At 41.4% G+C, this 21951-nt stretch overlaps 1 protein-coding gene across 1 annotated transcript in view; it reads left to right on the forward strand.

The window, feature by feature from the left end:
* Positions 1 to 4491: 4491 nt before the first annotated feature.
* ATP13A5 (ATPase 13A5) overlaps positions 4492 to 21951 on the forward strand; it is a 106691-nt gene continuing 89231 nt past the window's right edge. Inside the window, exons 1-3 of the mRNA XM_041002818.1 lie at positions 4492 to 4554; positions 21086 to 21259; positions 21795 to 21941. Coding sequence (XP_040858752.1) covers positions 4492 to 4554; positions 21086 to 21259; positions 21795 to 21941 — 384 coding nt within the window. The remainder of the gene's footprint in view (positions 4555 to 21085; positions 21260 to 21794; positions 21942 to 21951) is intronic.

A 21951-nucleotide genomic window follows, 5' to 3' on the forward strand; every position in this document is an offset into this window, starting at 1 on the left:
TGGAGACTAACATCCAGATGTAAGGATGCAGTGTAGTATGCATTTCTACTTCTAGACAAAGATGGACTTACAATGAAACTGTTCACTACATCTTGACAATAGGATGCTGGACTCTCTGCCATTGTCCATGCCTGCAATGATGGACATATGACTGTGTATGAAGAACTATATTTTAATAATGATATAGAGGAACTAGGATAGGGGGAGGGAATTGGGGAAGAGATAAGGGAAATGCCAGGAGCCTATGGAATTGTATCATAAAATGATAATAATAAAATGTAAAAAAAACACACAAAAAAACAAAAACAAAAACAAAAACCCTATAACAAAATGGGCAAAGGAAATGAACAGATATTTTTCAAAAGAACAGCTTTAAATGACTAACAGACATATGAAAAGATGCTCAGGCTCCCTAACCATTAGAGAGATACAAATGAAAACCACGTTTAGATACCATGTAAATCCAGCGAGACTAACCTTCATTCAGAACTCAACTAACAACACCTGCTGGAGTGGATGTGAGGGGAATGGCACCCTCCTTCACTGCTGGTGGAAGTGCAGGCTAGTACAACCACTGTGGAAATCAGTATGGAGAGTGGTTGGAGAATTGCAAATAAATCTACCATATGACCCAGCTATCTTGCTCCTAGGAATATACCCAATTGAAATGAAATCTGCATATGAGAAGGGGATCTGTAGTCTTATATTTGCAGCAGCACAATCCACAATAGCAAAGACATGAAAACAATCCAGATGTGCGTCCAAAGCAAAGTGGTCCTATTTATATTTCTTAATGGAAGTTCTCTCTGTTCTGTTCCAGTCTGTAGGCCAAGTGTGAATGGATTTCTTCTGGAGCTGATCAGGAGTGGAAGCGGTAGGAGTTGAGTACAACTAAACAAAAGGCATTTGATTTCAAATTTCAGATGGAGGATAAGTCATGCTTGAAATTCAAGTACATGCTAACATTTGTAGTGTTGCAAAGTGCCCACAATGCCTTTCTTTCTTTTTTTTAAGATTTATTTTTATTGAGCTGTCAGATATACAGAGAGGAAGATCTTATGTCAGATGATTCACTCTTCCATGTGGCCACAATGGCTGGAGCTGAGCCAATCTGAAGCCAGTAGTCTGGAGCCTCTTCCGGGTCTCTCACAAGGGTGCAGGGTCCCAAGGCTTTGGGCTGTCCTCAACTGCTTTCCCAGGCCACAAGCAGGGGGCTGGATGGGAAGCAGGTTTGCTAGGATTAGAATCAGAGCCCATATGGGATTGTGGAGCATTCAAGGCAAGGACTAACTGCTAGGCTATCGTGTCAGGCCCACAAAGCCTTTCATTCAGGTATCATAAACCGCTTCCTTCTTTGTCACCTGATACAGAAATTCTTGGGTTTCTGTAGCCCCTCATTATTTCTGCAACAGTGCAACCCTCCCCACTCCTGCCTTACAAAACAGATACCTCTGTAATAGCTGTCTTTCTACAAGCTAGGAGTCCTTTGAGATGGAGTTGGATGTATTCCTTTGCTTGGGATTATTGTAGGATCTTGTGTGGCACAGACTGCCAGGTGACCAGAAAAATCCACTTCCTCTTCTTCCTGGCACACAGGTAGACCAACTCCTAGGTGATCTTGCAAGCAGCAGTGGTTACTTGACCGAGTTTTAGCTAGTCTTCCAACATGCTTACAGCCCACCTCCTCTAGGTCTAGGCCTCAGAAACCTTCGTTTGTTATCCTTCATACATATCTCTTCATATCATCACAATGGCTTTGGAAACCACAGGCCGATGATGGTGGTACTGCAGCTGGAAGGAACCTGGGTCTCCAAATCACTGCTTGGAGGACTCCCACCTCTGCTGCTCCACCAACCCTTTCTAGCAACCACAAGCTTAGCTCTGCATAGTTCCTTTGTTAAAACATTGAAAATTGTTATTGCTTTTTGCTATCAAAGCTGTCAGCTTCTCTTAATCAAATCATCCTGCTCACGTAGGTGTTTAACAAAGTTAGTGAAATTGATGCTCCAGTAAGACTCTAGTAGAGAGAAGTTTATTGGAGAACTGGTGATATGAGTCTGGATTTGTGTCCTGGTGTCGATGACAATTTGCAAGGCTGGATACAATGGCGAGAGTAGAAGAAACAAAGTTTTATTTAAGAAGAAGAAAGAAAGACTCCCAATAGAGGAGCTGGTAGAAAGGAAATACCAAGCCTCTGAGGCTTCTCAGTCTAGAGGTATTTGTATGTCTTCAGCATAGTATCTCCAAGGAGCAAGTGTGCTGGTTAAACATCAGTTGCCATGAAGGCAGAGTAGCCTTAATGGAACCCTTTCTCACTTATTTCTGTTGAAACCTAAATCTTATTGCCCGCTGGCAAATATTTGCTACAAGTGGTCTCCAACCTACTCTTTTAGTGTGTATCTGCTGGCAAGGTGCAGCAGCATGTGTGCTGGAAATGTAGTGACATGGTGGCTTTTAGTCCTTGGTTCCCTCAGAAGAGAAACCACCAAGACAGCTCTGAGGACTTGGAGTAATGGTTCAGTGTCTAAAATCCTCAACTTGCATGTGCCAGGATCCCATATGAGCATGGTTCATGTCCCGGCTGCTCTACTTCTCATCCAACTTTCTGTTTGTGGCTTGGGAAAGCAGTTGAGGATGGCCCAAATGCTTGGGACACTGCACCCATGTGGGAGACTTGGAAGAAGGCCCTGGCTCCTAGATTTGGATTGGCTCATATCCGGTCAACTGGGGGGTGGGAAGATTTTTATCTTTCCTTCTCGCTGTAAATCTGCCTTTCCAATATAAATAACTAAACAAACAAACAAACAAACAAACACACAAACAAATATTTTGTGAAAAAAGAGAGTGCTTTGAAATCCAGACAAAACATTCAATTCAGAGCTGAATACCTGCACGGGGAAGTAGGCTTTGAGACTCCTGTCCCTGTAAAGTAGGAATTTAAAGTGTGGTTCTAACCTGCTCCATCATGCACATTACAACGTTAATGTGTGCATCTTTTGGGCCAGGAGTGGAGGCATGTCATGTCTACAGCAGAGTTCTGGAGAAAATAGGGCAGGAGAGGAGGTAAAATTTCCTGGTGGAAATAAATTGGACTAAGACACAGGAAATCTGGCCATGAGCCCTGAATCTACTCAGAGATCTTTGCTGTATAACCATGAGAAATCTTTGTTTTTTTCTGTTTGCTTTTCTTTCCCTATCTCTGTCCTTTTCTTCTTTTCTGGATGTTTTGTTTGGATCAGTGAATGTGGAAGAGCCGAGATATTCTTTCAGTTTTTTTCCTTCAACTTCACGTTGGATAGAAAGCGTGTTGCTCTTCTTATTTTTGTGTCTTCTCTACTGGATCTTGCTTCCTCTCTTGTCACTGGAGGCCCCTGTCTTGTCCCATACCAAGGAGAAAACTTCTTCCTTATTAGAAAGGAGTTTATTTTTTGAATTCATAAGAGTACTATATGGTCTACTTACAGGAACAGGTGATTAGAATCTGTCTTCTTTAGGTGGACAACTTGGAGAGTCTCAGGAGAGTCTCTTGAGTTTGATGGCTAGGAATACTGTAGAGTGACCCAGAGGAAGCAACTCGTGCCAATGCGGAGATTGCTTCTCCTATAGGAGACCTCAGCTCATTATCAGTGACCTTGCTAACCATGAGGCTGTGGGAGGCTGGCTAAGCCACTGGGGTACATTGCTAGATGATTTGCAGTGCATCTGATTTAGATGGCCTAAGCTTCGAAGTCTATTACAGACTTTCAAACAGGTAGAGCTTAAAATAGATGTGATTAATTTTTCCACAGCCTATGTGCTTTGGTGTCTCAAGTAAGATCCTCAAGACTATTGATTCTAGATGTTGACCTGATGAATGAATAATCTGAATGGGGAATAGACCCAATGTCAGCATCTTCATTCTGGGGACCTGTGAGCATATCACTTCCAAAGTACTTGTGAGGAGTTGCGATTACCAGAAGGCTCTGAATGCTTTGTGTTTGTGTAACAAAATAATGTTTATTCATTATTTGGATTACTTTGGGTCTTGGTTGTGGATGTATATGCCACGCAAAAGGCAAAAGTAAACAAGTAAATATTGGTTCATCTTTCCAAATGGCCATCTTAGCCAAGGGGCCATCCCCATCCTTGGGCTAAGATGCTTGCTAACAGCATAGGATAATATTTATCTTTCAGTTCCATAATCCTTGCTCCCTCATCATTCCTTACATGGGGAGGCACTGAACATCTACCTCGGTAAATAAGTGACATGAAGAAAAAAGGTCAAACAAAACAAAACAGAACAGCAACAAGCAGATAGATTAGCAGCCAATCCGGCAGCTGGGAAAGGGTTTTCTTTTTTTCCTTTGTTAGTCTAATAGGCAAGGTGTGTGCCAGCAGGTTTTAAAAGCACCTGAGAACAGCAATGACAAACAGTGCCTGGGCTCGCAAGCGCAGAGGTGGTTGTGACATTTCTGCAAACAGCCAGGAGCAACCTTCCTGGATCTGCGTTCAATGGAGGAGAACAGTAGGAAGGACCACCGGGCTTTGCTCAACCAAGGAGAGGAGAATGAACTGGTGAGTTTTCCCTGCTTTTTGTTAGTCCTTTTAGCATGTCCAGGGCTGTGGGCAGGGTCTACTGCTTTCAGCTACATTACAGAAGACAGACTGCAGCCCGGATGGTGCTGGCTTCTGGATCTGGAAATGTTTAAGTCTGGTCAGGCTCCTTGAAAGTCACAGGGCTCTCAGCCACAAGTGCGAGTCCATTTCCAGGCTGAGGAGGTGATGTCCTTGGATGGCAAACTTCTTGCCAACCTCACACACAGTGATCCCTGTGTGAGGTTTTCTTAGAAAGATATGGAAGTGGAAGATGCATGGTTCTCTCAGGGCTCCTTCTCTTATCTATAGCATTGCCATTGGTCTTGCAAACTCTGTTACCAGCAAAAATTCTTTTCTAACTCCTACACTTTTGGGACTTTTGCATAACCTGGGCTATGGCTGCTTTTTCTAAGACCAGAGAAGTTTTAAGTAGCAGGCACTGAAGAAGGAGAGCTAACCAGGGATTTTAGTATGTATTAAGAAATGATTTACCTCCAAGTCTTTCTTTCCTTCACTCATTCTACCATACACATATAAATAGTGAAAAAATAATCATTCAAAACTTGAAAATTCTGCAGTGTCTATGTGGGGATAAGAAGTTTACATTTATGATTTTACTTAATCCTCAGAACTCAGTGGTGGAGAAACTAATCCTATTTCATAGAAAAGGAATTTGAGACCAGGGTGGTTAAGCAACTTGCCCAAGGTCATTAACCTGCCAGGAACAGCTAAGAATCCAGCCCATTCATTGGCTCTTTTCACAATGTGCTGTCTAGATGACGACTTCATCTCTGGTTAGGCAAAGAGAAAAGGAGACCAAGAAGGAAAGGGTGGAGGGAGGGTCTCCTGGTGGGAAAGGGGAAGAACCTGGAGGACTTGGCTCCTATAGTAGACAGGTATCAATTTTCTGGCTGGTTTCACCAGTTCCCTGTGAGAGCTGTGGAAAATTCACATGCACTCTCTCCCCTCTTGCCCTTATTGATTTAAGTGTTAGGAGATTTATTAATTTATTTGAAAGGCAGAGCCACAGAGAAAGAGAGAGGGCAAAACAGAGAGGCAGATCCTCCATTTGCTGGTTGACTTCCCAAGTGGCTGCAATGACCAGAGTTGGGCTGGTTTGAAATCAAGAGCCAGGAACTTCTTTTGGCTCTCTCACATTGGCACAGGAGCTCAAGCACTTGGACAATCCTAGGCTGCCTTCCTAGGCACATCAACAGATTACTGGATCAGAAATGGATGATCTCTGACTCGAACCAGTGTCCATATGGAATGCTGGTGAGGTAGGTGGTGGCTTTACCTGCTGTGCCATAGCTCTGGTCCCAGCCCTCATTTGTTAATCAATGAAAAAGAAATGATGTTATTATGTATATCCAACTTGTCCATTAAGGTAACCACTGGCCATATGCAGCTTTGATCATAGAGGAACAGCTGAGTCCTCATTGAAATATCCAATCTAGGTTAAAATGCATTGACTGAAAAATGGCATATATCTCATTAATTTTGCTAATGCTAGTTAACACTTTGAAATGATGTCATTTTAGGTCTATCTTGGGTTGAATTAAAGATTTGAAGAAGATTTTGTTCATTTGCTTCTTTTTGCTCCTTTAAAATAGCTGCTTGGGAATTTAATGTTACAAATTTGGCTCACATTTGTAGCCTGAATTGTTGGACCTTAAAAGCTCAGTGATGGTGCAGTGCTTAAACATTTTTGGAATGGAGGGATGCAGAAAAGGAAAACGTATCCACTTGTGTTCACTGCTCTTCAGTTCTGTGCCATTTCTGATGATTTCCAATACATAATGAGTGCCATGAGAATCTTATATTGATATGCATTCTTCGCTAGCCAGGTGTTGAATTTGTAAAGCTTAGAACCCAGGGTCTTAACTTTTTCAATCACAGAGATGTCATGGATGTCAAAAAATATAATGATGGTCTATGTGCCACAGTTCCCTTGATTTTTGATAGAGGATACACATTTCTGGAGACTTCCACAAAAACTTGCTATTCAGAAACCTGTTATGTTGACCTCATGTTGCCAGGACCTTCTGGGGGAGGGAAGGTGACTGTACTACAGAGTTCTCTTTCATAAGTTCTGTTTTCAGGCAGACAGGGATGAGGTAAGCTTGTGAATGATATGATACAGTCTTGGTGGGAACTGGGGTCACCTAAGAATAAAAGACAATAGTAAGCTGCATGGAAGTGGAAGCTAAGCGCTGGACAATCGCTGCCCCGCAGGTCAGCAGGCCCAGTGTTGTCAGATCTTTTTCCTGGGTTGGATGCCATCCTTCTGCACCTGAGCCTCACTCCCAATGATGCCGATCCTAACAGGCAGAAGTAGCCGAGTTCCTGTCACTCACAGCACAGACCTGGGTTGCGATCCTGTCCTGGCTTTGATTCAACCTCGGTCATCTCAGGCATTTTTGGCAGTAAGTCAGCAGATGGTGGTTTTGTTTCTTAGATAAAGAATTTAGCACAATAATAGTAAAGGTTTGAGCTCTAAGGAGAATCAGAAATCTATGTTTTATAAGAAGCAGCTAACAATAAATTTTGGAAACAAATTCACTGTCTAAAATTAATGAGTAGGATGAAACTTGTACATGGTTCATTCCAGCCTTGAGACTGTACTGTTCACTTCCCGAAGATTCTACAAGACCCAATCTGACCTGGGCAAGAACACACTGCCCTTGAATAATTCACAGGTCTTCCCAATAGCTTAGATTCTTTCTGGGTGTTTGAGTAAAATTACTTACTATTACTTGTCCCAGCAGTGTCTCATTTACAACAGACCTTCCCACTCAGTCACAGCAGATTGTTCCCCTGCATCCATCATTTCACGAGCACAGGTTGGCACCAAAATAAAGCACTGCATTAGTTACGAGAGTTGGACTCCCATGACACCCTCAGCCCCCTTTTATAGGCCCTAACTTCTAAAGCTTACTGTGCTGGACACCCAGGTAGCTACTTGATAGACAGTATGTCATTCAGCTGCATAACACCCCACACAATGGATTGGGCTTAGGGTTTTATTGGCCTTCGCAACCTGCTCCTGCCTGCCTCCACCCTTTCCCACTTCAACCCGCTGCCAACAAACTGCTCTGTTTTCACCACTCCTCTCCCAGAACATTCACCATGCTCAGGTGTTTCCACCCTTGACCTACCATCTGCAGTTTGATTTTCTTTTCTTCTCCTGATACTGACTCAAAAAGAACAACAGCTTTACGGACAGTCCACAGTATCTATCACAACACAGACAAGTGAATCTGGAGTCCTCAGGATTATAGTTCAAAGCCTGAAAGAACAGGATTTGGCTTCAGGTTCAAATTCCAGGAGGCAAGTTATTTAACCTCTCTGAGTTATTTTTAGGATGGGAATAGTAACATCTACCATCTGGGATTGGGATAAGGTTAAATAAAGTTACATTGCATTTCCGAAACAGTTCCTGTACAAGTAGGAAGATCACAGTGGAACTCAGATTTGCAAATGTACTTTAGTACTTGATGAATCTCTAAAGGTGTAATAGAATGAACTATTTTTTCTACAGGTTGGGATCCATGGAATCCTGTGTGTGTGTGTGTGTGTGTGTGTGTGTGTGTGTGTGTTGAGAGAGAGAGAGAGAGAGTGATAGACAGAGACACAGAGAGAGACACACACACAGAGAGAGAACATTCTCTCCTGAATACTGATGTTTCACAGAATCTCTGAGGAGCCTCTGGGATGTTCTCAGCTAACAGCAGCCATCGTTCTGATTTTTCTCTTTCTGGAAGGAAAAAGATAGTATTATGTATCTTCTCAGCCAAAATATCTGGTGGTAGTCTTTGTTTCTGTTTTGGGGTCTTCTTTGGCTGCTATATTTGTTTTCCCAAGGATGACTTTAATTCTGTCTCCACACAAGCCACAGTTTTGTTTGATCGCATAGGTCACTAAAGACCATCCTCCTTTCCCGAATCTCTTTCTGTACAGACATCTACCAAGAACATGCCAAATTAACAATGGGAGTGGGTCCAGAAGGTAGGATAACCGTGATGTGGAAGACGGAGAACTGGACCTCATGATAAACAGTGAAGGAGTCCCAGACTCTGAGATCGCAGAGATGCCCTTTAGGTTGAGGTTCTGCTACTAAAAATGTGTTTGTGAAGACTTTTTTTGGACTTGATGGGTGCCAAGGACAGCACTACTTATCTCCCAAGTCACATATTTTGTGAGGCTCATGAATGAGATGTGGGAAATGCTATTAAATTAATAGATTCATTTATTTTGTGCCCATTAGTTGGAAATGCAGGAATATACACAAACACAATGGGTGAAACTGATGTTGCGTGTATACCTCTCGGCTGTAGGTAAAACCTGGGGAAGGATGGTCACTTGAGGTCCATCCTTATCAGAACCAAGAAATAATATGTCAATAGTTGGCAAGAGAAATTGGGAACTTTGAGCATCTAGATTATCTCACGTTCCATGAAAGGCTCATCCCTATCTCCTGCCCCCCTCAAGTTTAAAGGATTAAAATTGCAACTGAGAATTGAACTAGAAATTTAAAGTCCCTGATCAATATTTATATAGACAACATTGATGAGGACAATCTTAGCAATCTTCAGCTGATACCTAGCTGTGGGAGAGAAACAACATTACAGTGGTTGACAGCGTCAAAATTCAAATTTTTCTCTAGGTTAGTCTGTAGGGGAGAGATTGGCAAGAGATAGCAAAACAGGGTTCACTGCTGAGTTTTTGTTTCAAATTATCAAAACACAGGTGGCATTATCAGTGACATGGCTTGCTGACTATGCCTGAAAAATAAAATTAAAGTATTTGATTTGTATTATAGCTGAACTGTGGTTGTCAGTATAAAGTATGCAGAAAGAATTCATCCTGGAATGCTTTAATAGGAGTTTGTTCTGCTGAAAAGAAAAAAAATAACAATAGTTATGTCTAATCCATATTGCTTAGGAAATTTGGGGGAGTTATAGTTAGTTCTAAAACTTAAGGAGGAAGTTCAAGAAATGGACTGTATGTAGAGGGATATCTGTATATCAAATCAGATTACCTACAATAAATTGGGCTTGTACCTAGGTGAGTGCTACACAGCTGAGAGAAAACAGCCAATAGCTGGCAGGTATTCTGGGCCTGGCTAATGCCAAATTTGTGTTATGTATTCCAGTGTGCCAGTGTGGTTGACTATTCCATTTTTTTTAAAGATTTATTTTTATTATTATTTTTTTTATTGGAAAGGTGGATATACAGAGAGGAGAGACAGAGAGGAAGATCTTCCGTCCGATGATTCACTCCCTAAGTGAGCGCAATGGCCGATGCTATGCTGATCCGAAGCCAGGAGCCTCTTCCGGGTCTCCCACGCGGGTGCAGGGTCCCAAAGCTTTGGGCCGTCCTTGACTGCCTTCCTGGGCCACAGGCAGGGAGCTGGAAGGGAAGCGGGGCTGCCAGGATTAGAACCGGCCCCCATATGGGATCCTGGGTGTGCTAGGCGAGGACCTTTAACCACTTGTGCCACCGCGCCAGGCCCTATTCCATTTTTTTAAAAAAAAGATATGTGGGGAAGTTGGGGAATGCAGGTCTGAGACATACCACCCCATCCCTAGGTGTTGGGGGTTGTGGAGGGATGCAGATTGCTCAGGGAAGTGGGTCTGGGGAGATGTTGGAGTGGGAAGTAGCTAAGGGCTTGTTTGACAGGGGAGGAATGACTTCTGGGGTCTTTCATGGACAGGGCCACCACACTTACAGGTAGGCAAGAGAGCTGAGACAGAATGATTTAGACGGGGGAAACTGGAGGGCATGTCTGGGTCTGGTCAAGAGACCTGCCCCTGATAGGTGACCTTGGCTAGGTTAAAGAGCATCACCATTGCCTGCTGATACACTCAAAAGCTGGTGTTGGAGGCATGCCTAGCTAGGCATGCTTTAGTTGCTGCCTGTGAATATCAGAGCAAGGTGTGGTTCACATCAGGCTGGGCCACAGCACCCATCATATTGCTAGAGAACTGGACCTGGGGGCAGATTCTGCATGGAATTGTAGGTTACCTCTGTGAGACTGCTGATTTCCAAGAAAGCTGGGAAGTGGTGATGGACTGAGCTAGGCTGGACTCCGGAACAAAGCTGATACTCTCAGGAGCCAGGATTTGAGACCAGACCTGTGGCAGGACATGCTGGGCTTGGCTGTAGCACCCATCAGTTCACGTGAGAGACAGAGCTGGGGGTGGAACTCATTTGGGAGCTTCATCCATTGATATTTGTGTTGGCTGGAGTGGGTGACTGACTAACCTGACCTTACACTAGCTGGCACATGCAAGAGCCAAGTCTGAGGTCACCTCAGGTAAAATTTCTTGGGGAAACTTTCCAGCTAAATTGCTGGACTCAAACACCTGCCACAGGAAAAAAAAATCACAAGATATGTGGTCCAAACTTGGAATTCATGCATCAAGACTGGCCTCCTCAGTTGCTGATGTCTGTGCTGTGGAAAGCATGTCCAGATGCACAAGGGGCATATGATAGCCAGCTCATCTAAGCCAGCAGAGGACGTTGAATATCCCATCAGAGGATGGAAAGCAGAACAGGTTGGACAACTCTGCTGGCCAAACTTTGCAGAGTGTCTTGGGGTGTGATGTACCTAAATGGAGTTAGCCAGCCAATAGACATTGGAAACATTTTTCTCAACCCTGGTCGAGAAATGAAGGGGAAAATATGAAACATTTGTCCTATCTACTTTCATCAGTGTCTCAACTTGCCCCACCCTAATCAGAAACCCATGTAGGAGTGTACCCTTCTCAACTATGTAAATAATATTAAAAATAAAATTAAAAATATGAAAAATTAGGAACTGTTTCCAAAAGAACAGTCTTGGTAGCTGATGTGAATAAAAACTAGAGCCTTATAAATTCTAGCCTGATTTATTTTTCTAGCTGGATTTTCTAATCACCTCATATGCTGGGGTACCTCACATGGAACCCGACTGATGACCTTTGTTCTTCTGTAGTTCTCTCCAGTTGAATGTGTTGTTATGTTATATCATGTAGCTCCAAAGATTTTTCTAAGTGTAGCCAGAAAGTATTCTACCAAAGAAAAAAAGAAAACGGAGTGAAAACTGAGTGTACCTGGCCTAATAACTGAACAAGCTCCCTTTTTTGGTAAAGATTTACTCATTTGTTTGAAAGACAAAGTTACAGAAAAGCAGAGAGAGAGAGACAGAGAGACAGAGAGAGAGAGAGAGAGAGATCCATTTGTTGGTTCGTAACAGCTAGGATGGAGCCAAATGCCAAATTGAAGCCAAGAGTTTCATTCTGGATTCCAATGTGAATCTTCAAACTCTTGGGCAATCTCCCACTGCTTTGCCAAGTCATTAGCAGGGATCTGGATGAAAAGTGGAGCAGCCAGGACTCCAACCAGTGCCCATATGGGATACTGGTATTTCAGATGGTGGTTTAATCTGCTAGAGCTGGCCCCTGAACAAGTTCTTAAAAACAGATTGAGCCTTTCCTGGAGTTAGAGAAATTTGGAGCATGAGAAAGATCTGCTGCTCAAGAAGTATTGTGCTGAACTTTTGAAAATCGAAGGTACGGTGCGACCAGGTACTGTGAATGATCTCTAAAAACTGGAGATAGCTTCTAGATGACTGCCAGCAAGAGAAATGGGCAGAACTGAATCTTGTCAATTGCTTATACGTGAGAAAGGAATGACCCATATGACACACAGTCTTATGAGACACTGAGCTTAGGACCCTAATCCATGGAAACAGCAAAATGATAAATGTGTGCTACTTTAAGCCACTTAGTGAGTTAGGCAGCAATAGAAAACAAATGTGCTCTGACAAGCAAGATGTGACAACCAGTACAGTCAAGAAAAGCCTGTCTTATGCAGGCTATTCATGCTCCCGTGCTGAAAATGGCATACAGCTAATTTTTCCTGAAGAGCAATATGAATCGAGTATTTTCTGTGAGCCCCCTCCTGATAAGCAATCCCTGATTCCACAAATCACCTTTCACTGACATTCTATGTTGTCCCTTGATCTAGAGAAAATTTCAACTCCAGACATTGTGCCTGCTAAGCAGTTCAGGGTTTAACTTTTCATCTCTTTACCTTTGGCCCGCATATACTAGACTCTAGCTGCTAATGTGACCAAATATGAGTCTGCAGTTGCCTTTGTGTTCACAGAAAGAATATACATTAGTATTGTTGTCATAGAACTAGTGGACATTATAGGAACAACTGCAGCTATGGGTGACATGTTTACCTCTTTAGTATTGTATTTTCATTTTCATTATTAGAGAGTAGGGGACTCTGCCTCTTTTAATGTGAGTAATTCTTTCTAAAGGTTTTCATTTACTTCAAAGGCAAAGCAACAGTGTGAGAGAAAAGGAGAGAGATCTTTCATCTGCTGATTCATTCCTCAGGTACCACAACAGCCAGAACTGGGCCAAGCCGGGAATCAATCTGTGTCTCCCACAGGGATGGCAGAGGCCCACCCTTTTAAGCTGTCATCTGCTGGCTCCAAAGATGCTTAGACAGGAAGCAGGATTGCAAGCAGCTTAGCTGGAACTCAGCTACTCCACCAAGCAGTTCAAGCCAAGTGGGCATTCCACGTGAGAGCTTAATTTGCTGTGCCACAATGCCTGTCTCTCCTTGTTTCAAGGTGTGTGTGTGTGTGTACTTAATATTTATTTAGAAGGCAGAGAGAAAAAGAGATAGACAAAGGATGATTCAATCTACCTGGTCACTCCCCAGATGTCTGCTAAGTTTGGAGCATGGCTGAACCAGCCCCATGTTGGACGTTAGGCAAGCAATGTAATATTCCACATGGATGGCAGGAGCCCACTACTTCAGCCACTGCTGCCCAGGTTTCACACTGGCAGTAAGTTGGTGTCAGGAGCCAGGGAGGGGAAATCCTCAGTGTGGGAAGCAAGTTTCTTAACCACCAGACTTTATTCCTGTTCTGTGAACACCTGCCACTTACAGCAGAAAGGAAACACAGGGGAATGTCTGATAGGTTGAGCTGCTCAATGATTATTTTTAAAATCTCCAAGACTCAGTTTCTTTCATATTCCAGTAATAAACTAAACATATTAATATTTATTTTGATAAATAGTAATGGCTACTGTATAGGATTTCAGTGAGGAATAAATGACAAATACTCAAGAAAGATTAGTTGTTGTTGTCAATTATGATAGTGAAAGTGATTTGTAACATCTTATCTCTACACAAGAGGCATTGTATGGCATGAACATGGGGCTTAATGTATAAAACCATGATTAACAATGCTTGGTAATTAGTGATAATTTATGCGAATCGCTGCTTGTTCTCAATCCAAATCAGTAACAGTGGAGTTGAAGAGTAATGACCATATTAAATGATCCATTAGCTAGGGACAATATTATCCCAGCATTAAAGGGAAGAATTTTGACACACTGACAGAAGTAGAGATAGAAGAGCAGAGTAGTAAGGATGTCCTCCCATCCACATGTGAGAGCACAGCGTTCTACATGTCCAGATAGAAAGAATAAAGGCATGACTGTTAACAATGAACAGATAACGGGTGCTAAGGTGGTTGCCTTTTAAAAGAGATAGCTAAGACATGATGAATTCTGCTCTCATCAAAGAACACAGATATGATTTCCTTGGCTCTGATTCAAAGCAGCAAACATTTAAGGTCTACACAGAGAAACTTCATCTGCTCTGAGGCTGTTGAAACATTCTTGCCCACTGAAGCCTACAACATGATGAAACAACCACAGCAAAAAAAATTGGACTCACCAGTACAGGGGTTAACTGCTGCAAGGGGAGTTCTTTTTGTTATAACTTGGTAGAGGAAATGCATATGTAATTTTATGTTGTTCAAATCTTGGTTTCATCTCTCTTGGAAGAGAGATATGAACTATTTTCTAACAAATCCATTCCATGGTATAAATTCAACAGATAGTTTAGGTGGCTCAATTCACAAAAAAATAAATGTAGAAATGAAAATTTTACAGAGACTAAAAGCCACTTTGTTCACAAGACTATCTTACATGAATGCTAGCACTCCAGATACAATGAAAATTCAGGAACAAAGTTAGGGATACAATTAAAGGGTATGGTTCTATGAGGTGCAAAATATCCACTCAAAGCTAATTTGGGAAGAAGCCGTGCATAGATGAAGTAGCCACTCTCAGCCTTCTTGCTGAGGAGTTTGACAGATTTACCTTCTATGTCTGATGGAATGTCTAAGCACTACCCACATAGAAAACAAAGAAAAATGGTTTTCAAAGTTCGGTTTATGAGATAGAACTCCAGTCATGTTCCTGTGAGACAGCTTCTCAACTCTTAATTGCAAACTGAAGAAATCAAGGCTCGACTAAGTAATATTTTCAAAGTCACATTACATGATCAACAGAGGTGGGATGCTCAATGACAATTTTCTGTTACAGTGCATTCCTTCTGCATAATTGAAGAATGTGCTGGTTTGTGTGCATGCTCGGGATATAGTTAGTACATTTGCCCGATCTTTGAATCATTTTGGTGCTTATCCTAAAGCCCTTCTCTACAGCTTCATATATTACAAAGCTGAGCAGCTTTCGTTTTGGCCTCTATTTGACTTCTCATTTGACAATCTATGTTCTTTTGGAAAAGCAAAAATTCCATTTAAGCTACTGGATCAATCACTTTGAGAAATACAACTGTGGTGTTGGCAAGTAACATTTAGTTCTACATACTGCCTGTGGTCAAATCATTACACAGTGAATCCAATGGGATTAGCCACTTTTAATCCACTGAAACGTTGAATTGCATAGTACCCTAGACAATATTAACTCAACCTGAGTGCTCAAAATGGTTCAGGAACCATGTCAAATGTTTTTTATGTGTTATTGTCTTCATTTCTCACAATGGCTCCAGCAGACAGCTACTATTACTCCCATTGATGGAGGGACAAATGGAAGCATCAGAAGAACGGATTGCCTAGAGTTGTATATCTGGCTAAGTGTTGAAGGTTTGATATGAACTGTTTTCTGATACCATGTTTCCAGCTTATAACTGCTACCCAAACTACTTCTCCTAATAATAAGCCACACTTTTCACATGAAAAGTGTAAACATTGGCAAATTAGAATGGTAACTAATAAGTAATGAGTAAAGAATGAAAGTGGGAATGTCTGGAAGGCAATGAGGTGGGCATCGCAAATAGAGAAGCTGGTGTCAGAGGTAAAGAACCTGGCTCTAAGATGTGACTGAGTCAAAAGGTTCCTACTCCAGGCTTCTTCTTCTGTATTCTGGGCCTAAAGACACACACATGAAGGCTATTGTCTCTCTCCTAGCACCTGGAATAGAGCATTCTAGGTTGAAACATGGAAAGAGAGGGAGATCACTGCATAGAGAGAAAAGAAATCATAAATTGACAGCAGCACATCCTACAATAGTGAAGCCATGGAAATGACCCGTATGCCCATTGAAAGAGGAATGGATAAAGAAACTGGTACATCTGCTTTATGGAATACTAATATTCAACTATTAGAAACAATGAAATTCTATCATTTGCAATAAAATGGTCCCAAGTAGAAACTATGAAGCTTAGTGAAATAAAACAATCCCAAAAGATAAATACTATATGTTCTCTCTGATACAAGGCAACCTTCATGCAAAATACAAAATCAAAAAACATATAGGGAAACAGGTACATATATTTATGCATCTAGAGGAGCTGTATAATGGAGACGTGAAAATGCAGTACAGTATGCAACTCTACTCCTGAATAAAACATGGACTCCCAATGAAACTGTTAAATATACCTTGACAATAAGATGCTGGACATTCTATCATTGTAAATATACTTTGAAATCATATTTTATATGACATTCATGCAGCTATTGCAGATTTGTTCTTTAAAAACAGATTTGTTTATTTATTTGAAAGAGTCACAGAGAGATGCACACATGCAGAGAGGTCTCCCATCTGCTGATTTACTCTCCATGTGACCCAATTGGTCAGGTCTGGCCTAGCCAAAATAAGGAACTTGAGCTATATACAGGTCTCTCACATAGATGGAAGGAGTCCAAGTGTTTGGGCTTTCTTCCACTGCTTTTCACAGTTCATTGACAGGGAGCTGGATTAGAACTTGAGCAGTGAAAATGCAAACTTGTGCCATGTAGGCTGTCAACTTTGCTTGCAACTATTGGCCCAGCAACCTTCTTTTTAGTGTTACTTGTGTGTGTCTCCCCCCTTCTAGTGTATTTTCTTCTTAATAAAGTGTGTCTGATGCAAACAGCATGTGTTTTATCCTTTATTTTTTATTTATTTTTATTTATTTTTTATTATGTTTTGACAATCTTTACATAGTTAATTAGGGTAAAAAGGTTCAAGGGCTACAGGAAAGTGGGTAAGACTATTATTTTTTCCATATTGTTTCCTTCATGTTTAAAGGGGGGGGGTATTAAGGGAGAAGGCCCACCCAATTTCCCACCCTCCCCAGGTCCCAGATGTAGGGTATGCTCTGAGGTTCTTGCTCAAATGGTTTTGATACTTCAACAGTTATGAATCGCTGCCAATCTTGCCACTCCAAGCACTATGAGGGCTTTGAAGAATCCACTGATTGACATAGTCCATCATAGAGTCTCTGTTTTATCCTTTATCCTTTATTATCCAGTCTCACAATCTTTGCTTTTAATTAATATTAAGGTCATTTACATTTACATTTATGTAGTGTGTTTAACCTAAATGATGCTGATACTTGTTTTCTATTTATTCTGTTTGTATTTTGTATGCTTTTCCAGTTAACCTTAACTCATACAATGTCCCTGGTCTCTATGTTTGTGACATGCTTTGCCCTGAATAGCTCTACAATTGTTCTGATGTTTCACAGCTTACTGGATATTAGCTATTGTTTGGTTCTCCCAATGATTTTGCTATTACGGATACTACTACACTGAATAGTTAATATGCATCAATTTCTCCATATATATGTATTAGTTGATTAGAGTATATTTACAAGTAAGAGATTAACTATTTAATGTGTAGAAACATCTTTTAAATTTGTGATGTACTATGACACCTTGCTCTTCCTCAATGAATTTTTGCTGAATGTATGTATGTTAGCTGAACGTATCTGTAGAGGCTCTACTTCAGTCTTGCTTGCATTATGAGTACCACTTCTAGCACCAACAAAAGATGTATAAAAATGAACTAAGATTCTACCAGAATTGCAATCAATTGGTGCAACTGCTGTGAGTAAACATAAAGAAAAAAATTTTTTTATGAAAATACTCATTTCACCTGCAAGCTGAACTGAAATTCCAAATTGCTATACTTTTATTTTGCACACGTTTGCGCTCTGGCAATAATCTGTCATAAATGACTTTCATGAAAGAATGTATTTATGACACAATATGCTCAGGAGAATATCCATTATATTTCAGTCTATTAAAGCTATAACTCACAGAAAGGATTGAAACAGGTTCATGCAGTCAGAGAAAACATGGGGAGAAAGGAGGGCCCATTGGAAGCTATGCTTAAAAATCAAGTGCATCCATGTTTCTGTGGTATGTTTCAAAGTTTCATGAGTGATCTAAAAACAGAGTGGCTGCATCACTGAGCTAAGAGACCATTTTCCCCAGTGGGTGATTGCTTTGAGGATCAGAGGAGGAAACTCTTAAGATACTACCTGTTTTGTAGAGGGAATTTGGTTGCTGTAGAGGTGAGATGATTGACCTAAAGTCACATGGTTGATAGCGGACAGAGCAGGTTCTCAGGCCTGCCTCTTCTGCTACTTACCTGTGATCCTCCCCTACATTTAAGATTTACTTTCAATTTTATATTAGAATATGTTATACATAACTGATTTCATAATGATTATATTTTTACAATATAGTTCTGTTATAAGCTTGCTCTCTCAGAGGCATGGAGAAAGCTAATGGAAGTGACTATCCAGGAAATAAAAAAAAAAAATTTCTAGAGCATTAGGCCAAGAGAATTGTCAGGCAATTGCATGAGCTAAACTTGTATGGACCCATCATCAAAAGTGGCATAAAACTCAGTATGATTTTATTGATTTGAAAGAGAAGAAAGAGGAACAGATAGCTGTACTGAAAGCTCCTATCTGCTGGTTAACCCCTTAATACCCACAAACCTGGGACTGGGCTGGTATAGAAGCCGGGAATTTGAGAATTCAATCCAGATCTCCTGGCTGGGTGACAGGAACCCTATAGCTTGAGTCCCTGTGGCTGTTTCCCAGAGCTTAAATTGGCAAGAGGCTGGCACTGGGTATAGAGCCCAGGTACTCTGGTATGAGGCACAGGTGTCTCCACTGAGATCTTAAGTGCTGGATTGATTATGTGCACTCCAGATCTGCTTTCTCGATATTATAGTTTGGATATGGTCTACACATGGGAGTCCAGAGTCATAGAAAAAGTAAAACACAGCAATAGCAGAATCCAAAATAACAGTGAAGATGTGATTCATAGTCAGCATCCCTCAGGTTCTGCAAAATGCAGTGAAATTCAGCTTTGCTTTTTGTTTGTTCGTTTGTTTGTTTAAAGATTCACTTAGTTTTCTCTGAAAGGAAGAGTTAGAGAGAGAAGCAGAGATAGAGAGAGAATCAGAGAGAAAGAGATTTTTCATCTGCTGGTTCATTCCCTAAATGGTGGCAATGGCTAGAGCTGAGCCATTCTGAAACCAGGAGTCAGGAGCTTCCTCCTGGCTCACCATGTCAGTGTAGGAACTCAGGTGCTTAGGCCATCCTCTGCTGCTTTCCCAGGCACATTAGCAAGGAGCTGGATTGGAAGTGGATCAGCTAAAATGTGATTCAGTGCCCATATGGGATGCCAATAGCACAGCAATAAACTTAACTTGCTTCACCACAGCACCCACCTCTAAAATTTGATTTTTCAAATAAAAGTGATGTGATGAAATTTCATTGCTAAAATTCAAAAATTAGGGACCTGTGCAGTGGCTTAGTGAACTAATTTTTCTATCTGCAGTGCTGGCATTCCATATGGGTGCTGATTTGAGTGCCGGCTGTTCCCCTTCTGATCTAGCTCCCTGATGACTTGGGAAAGCAGTAGAGCATGGTTCATGTCCTTGGGTCCTTGTATCCACATGGGAGACTGGGAGGAAGCTCCTGGTTCCTGGCTTCAGATTGACTAAGCTTTGGCTGTTGTGATTTGGAGACTGAACCAGTGGATGGAAGACATTTGTCTTTCTTTCCTTCTCTCTAAATCTGCCTTTCAAATAAAAATAAATAAATCTTTAAACAACTTGGTACTTAAAGATTAGCTTCCAACAAATAAAACGTTTTAGGGAGAAGACTATTTATCTCCCCTAAAATCATAAAAATCTTTATTCAGCTTAAGAAAATATTAACTATCGATCCTAGAAGTACAAAAATTTTTGCATGCTATTCGCAGGGCAAGTAAATAGAAATTTTCTTATGAGGCCTTTTATGTCCAGACATAATATCTAAATTAATGTCATCGTGTTGGTTTGAGAAACTACATTATTTATACTTTCGGTCATTGTCAATCATGTTATTATAAAACACAAATGAAAGTGGATAAAGCTATGTAATTCTGTTACAATTTTAATACTTTTTGTGAATTTTTAGTAAGATCAATCTATTGGAAAGAGTGACCCAGAGACAAGGCAAGATGAAGAAGATAGACTCTCTTCTAGTTCCTGCCTGCTTACTACCCAAATGGCTACAATGGGCAGGGCTGAGTCTGGCCAAAGCAGGAGACTGAAGTCCATCTTATCTCATGCATGGTTGTAGAAAAGCAAGCATTTGGACCATCTTCTGCTGCTTTCCCAGGAGCATTAACAGGGAGATGGATTGGAAGTGGTGGCATTAGTACCCTGGCTGAAGTTCATATGGCATGCTGGTTGAAAGCTGCGGCCTAGCCATCCATACCAGCTCCCTGAGCTGACTCAATGAATACACAGAAGCAAAGATTCAACCCCTTCCTCATGCCTTCTATGTGATATTCTAGTTCCATGTGCCAAGCGAGTGAAAGGAATCTCCCCACCTTTTTTTTTTCTTCTTCTTCATAATACCAGCTGAAGCAACAACTTGATGCCAGCAGCTGAAGGCAGATTTCTCTCCCAACCAATTTCTCTGCATCTAAAAGTTTGTGCTTGTTGTGGCTGCTTCCATGGCATAATACTAAGCCTTGCCTGGGATGCCAGAATCCCTTATGTGTGGTAGTTCAAGTCCTGGCTGCTCCACTTCAATCTACCTTCTTGCTAATGTACCTGAGAAAATAATGGAGGATGGCTTATGTCCTTGGGTCCCTGCACCCAAGTGAGATGCAGAAGAGATTCCTTAGTCCTGGCTTTGAATGGGTCCAGCTCCAGTCATCGCATCCATTTAGGAAATGAGCCAGCAGGTGGAAAATGTCTTTTTCTGTCTCATCTTCTCTCAGTAACTCTGTCTTTCAAATAAGAATAAAATTACATCTTCAAAAAATCTATTAAAAAATAAACAAATGTTTGTGTTTCTTAAAATAAAATGATATGTAAAGAAGGAAAATCAGTGAGCTTTATTTACTCCCTAGGAGGTGTTTGGTTATCGCACCCAGAGTCTGCGGCGAGCCTTCTGCCTGCTCGCATCGGTGCTGACCTGCGGCCTTCTGCAGCTCGTGTTCTACTGGAGGCCTCACTGGGGAGTGTGGGCCACCTGCCTCCCATGCCCTTTGCAAGAAGCAGACACTGTTTTGCTGAGAACAACAGTATGTACCCTACTGATCTTTGTCAAATGTCATGATGCCTTCCTCTAAGTTGCCTCTTGGGCACAGCCATTGATTGACCAGCTTTCCTGCAGGTGGATTTTCCTCTGGCTAAAGAGCTTCCCTATGCCAAGATAGGAGATGTCCAAGCAATCTGCTATCAGTCTATCAGTTGTCTCATTTTGACCCAGGGACAAGGTACTTCCTCTACTTCAGGTGCAAATCCCTGCCATGTTGGGCTAATGAGCAGAGCTCTGAGCGATCAAAGCAATAGTGATAGTGTTAGAAGTCAGAATATAGGAATTATCAGTTCTCTCCCTCTCACACCTCACCCCAAGTTTCTGACTCCGCAGCTATGAGATGGGGCAGAGAATTTCTGTTTAGTAAATGTTGAGAATATGCTGATTCTCTTATTTGTAACAAAATTTTGTCCCAAACATTGAGATTTATTTGCTCTAGCACCTGGTAGGTAGCTGGTTGGTTGAGTACTTTATTGACTAACAACTGAGAATCTCATGGGTCTGATTGTCTTTTCCAGGATGAATTTCAAAAGTATATGAGGAAGAAGGTTTTCTGCCTCTACTTATCCACACTGACATTTCCTATAAACAGGAATCCTGAAAAATCCCTTGTGGCTGACCGACATTCTGTCATAAACCAAGCTGTAATAAAGCCAGAACTGAAAGTAAGACATT

Source organism: Ochotona curzoniae, unplaced genomic scaffold, assembly GCF_017591425.1.
Source record: "Ochotona curzoniae isolate NIBS_2020 unplaced genomic scaffold, NIBS_Ocur_1.0 scaffold_2587, whole genome shotgun sequence".
Taxonomy (NCBI): domain Eukaryota; kingdom Metazoa; phylum Chordata; class Mammalia; order Lagomorpha; family Ochotonidae; genus Ochotona; species Ochotona curzoniae.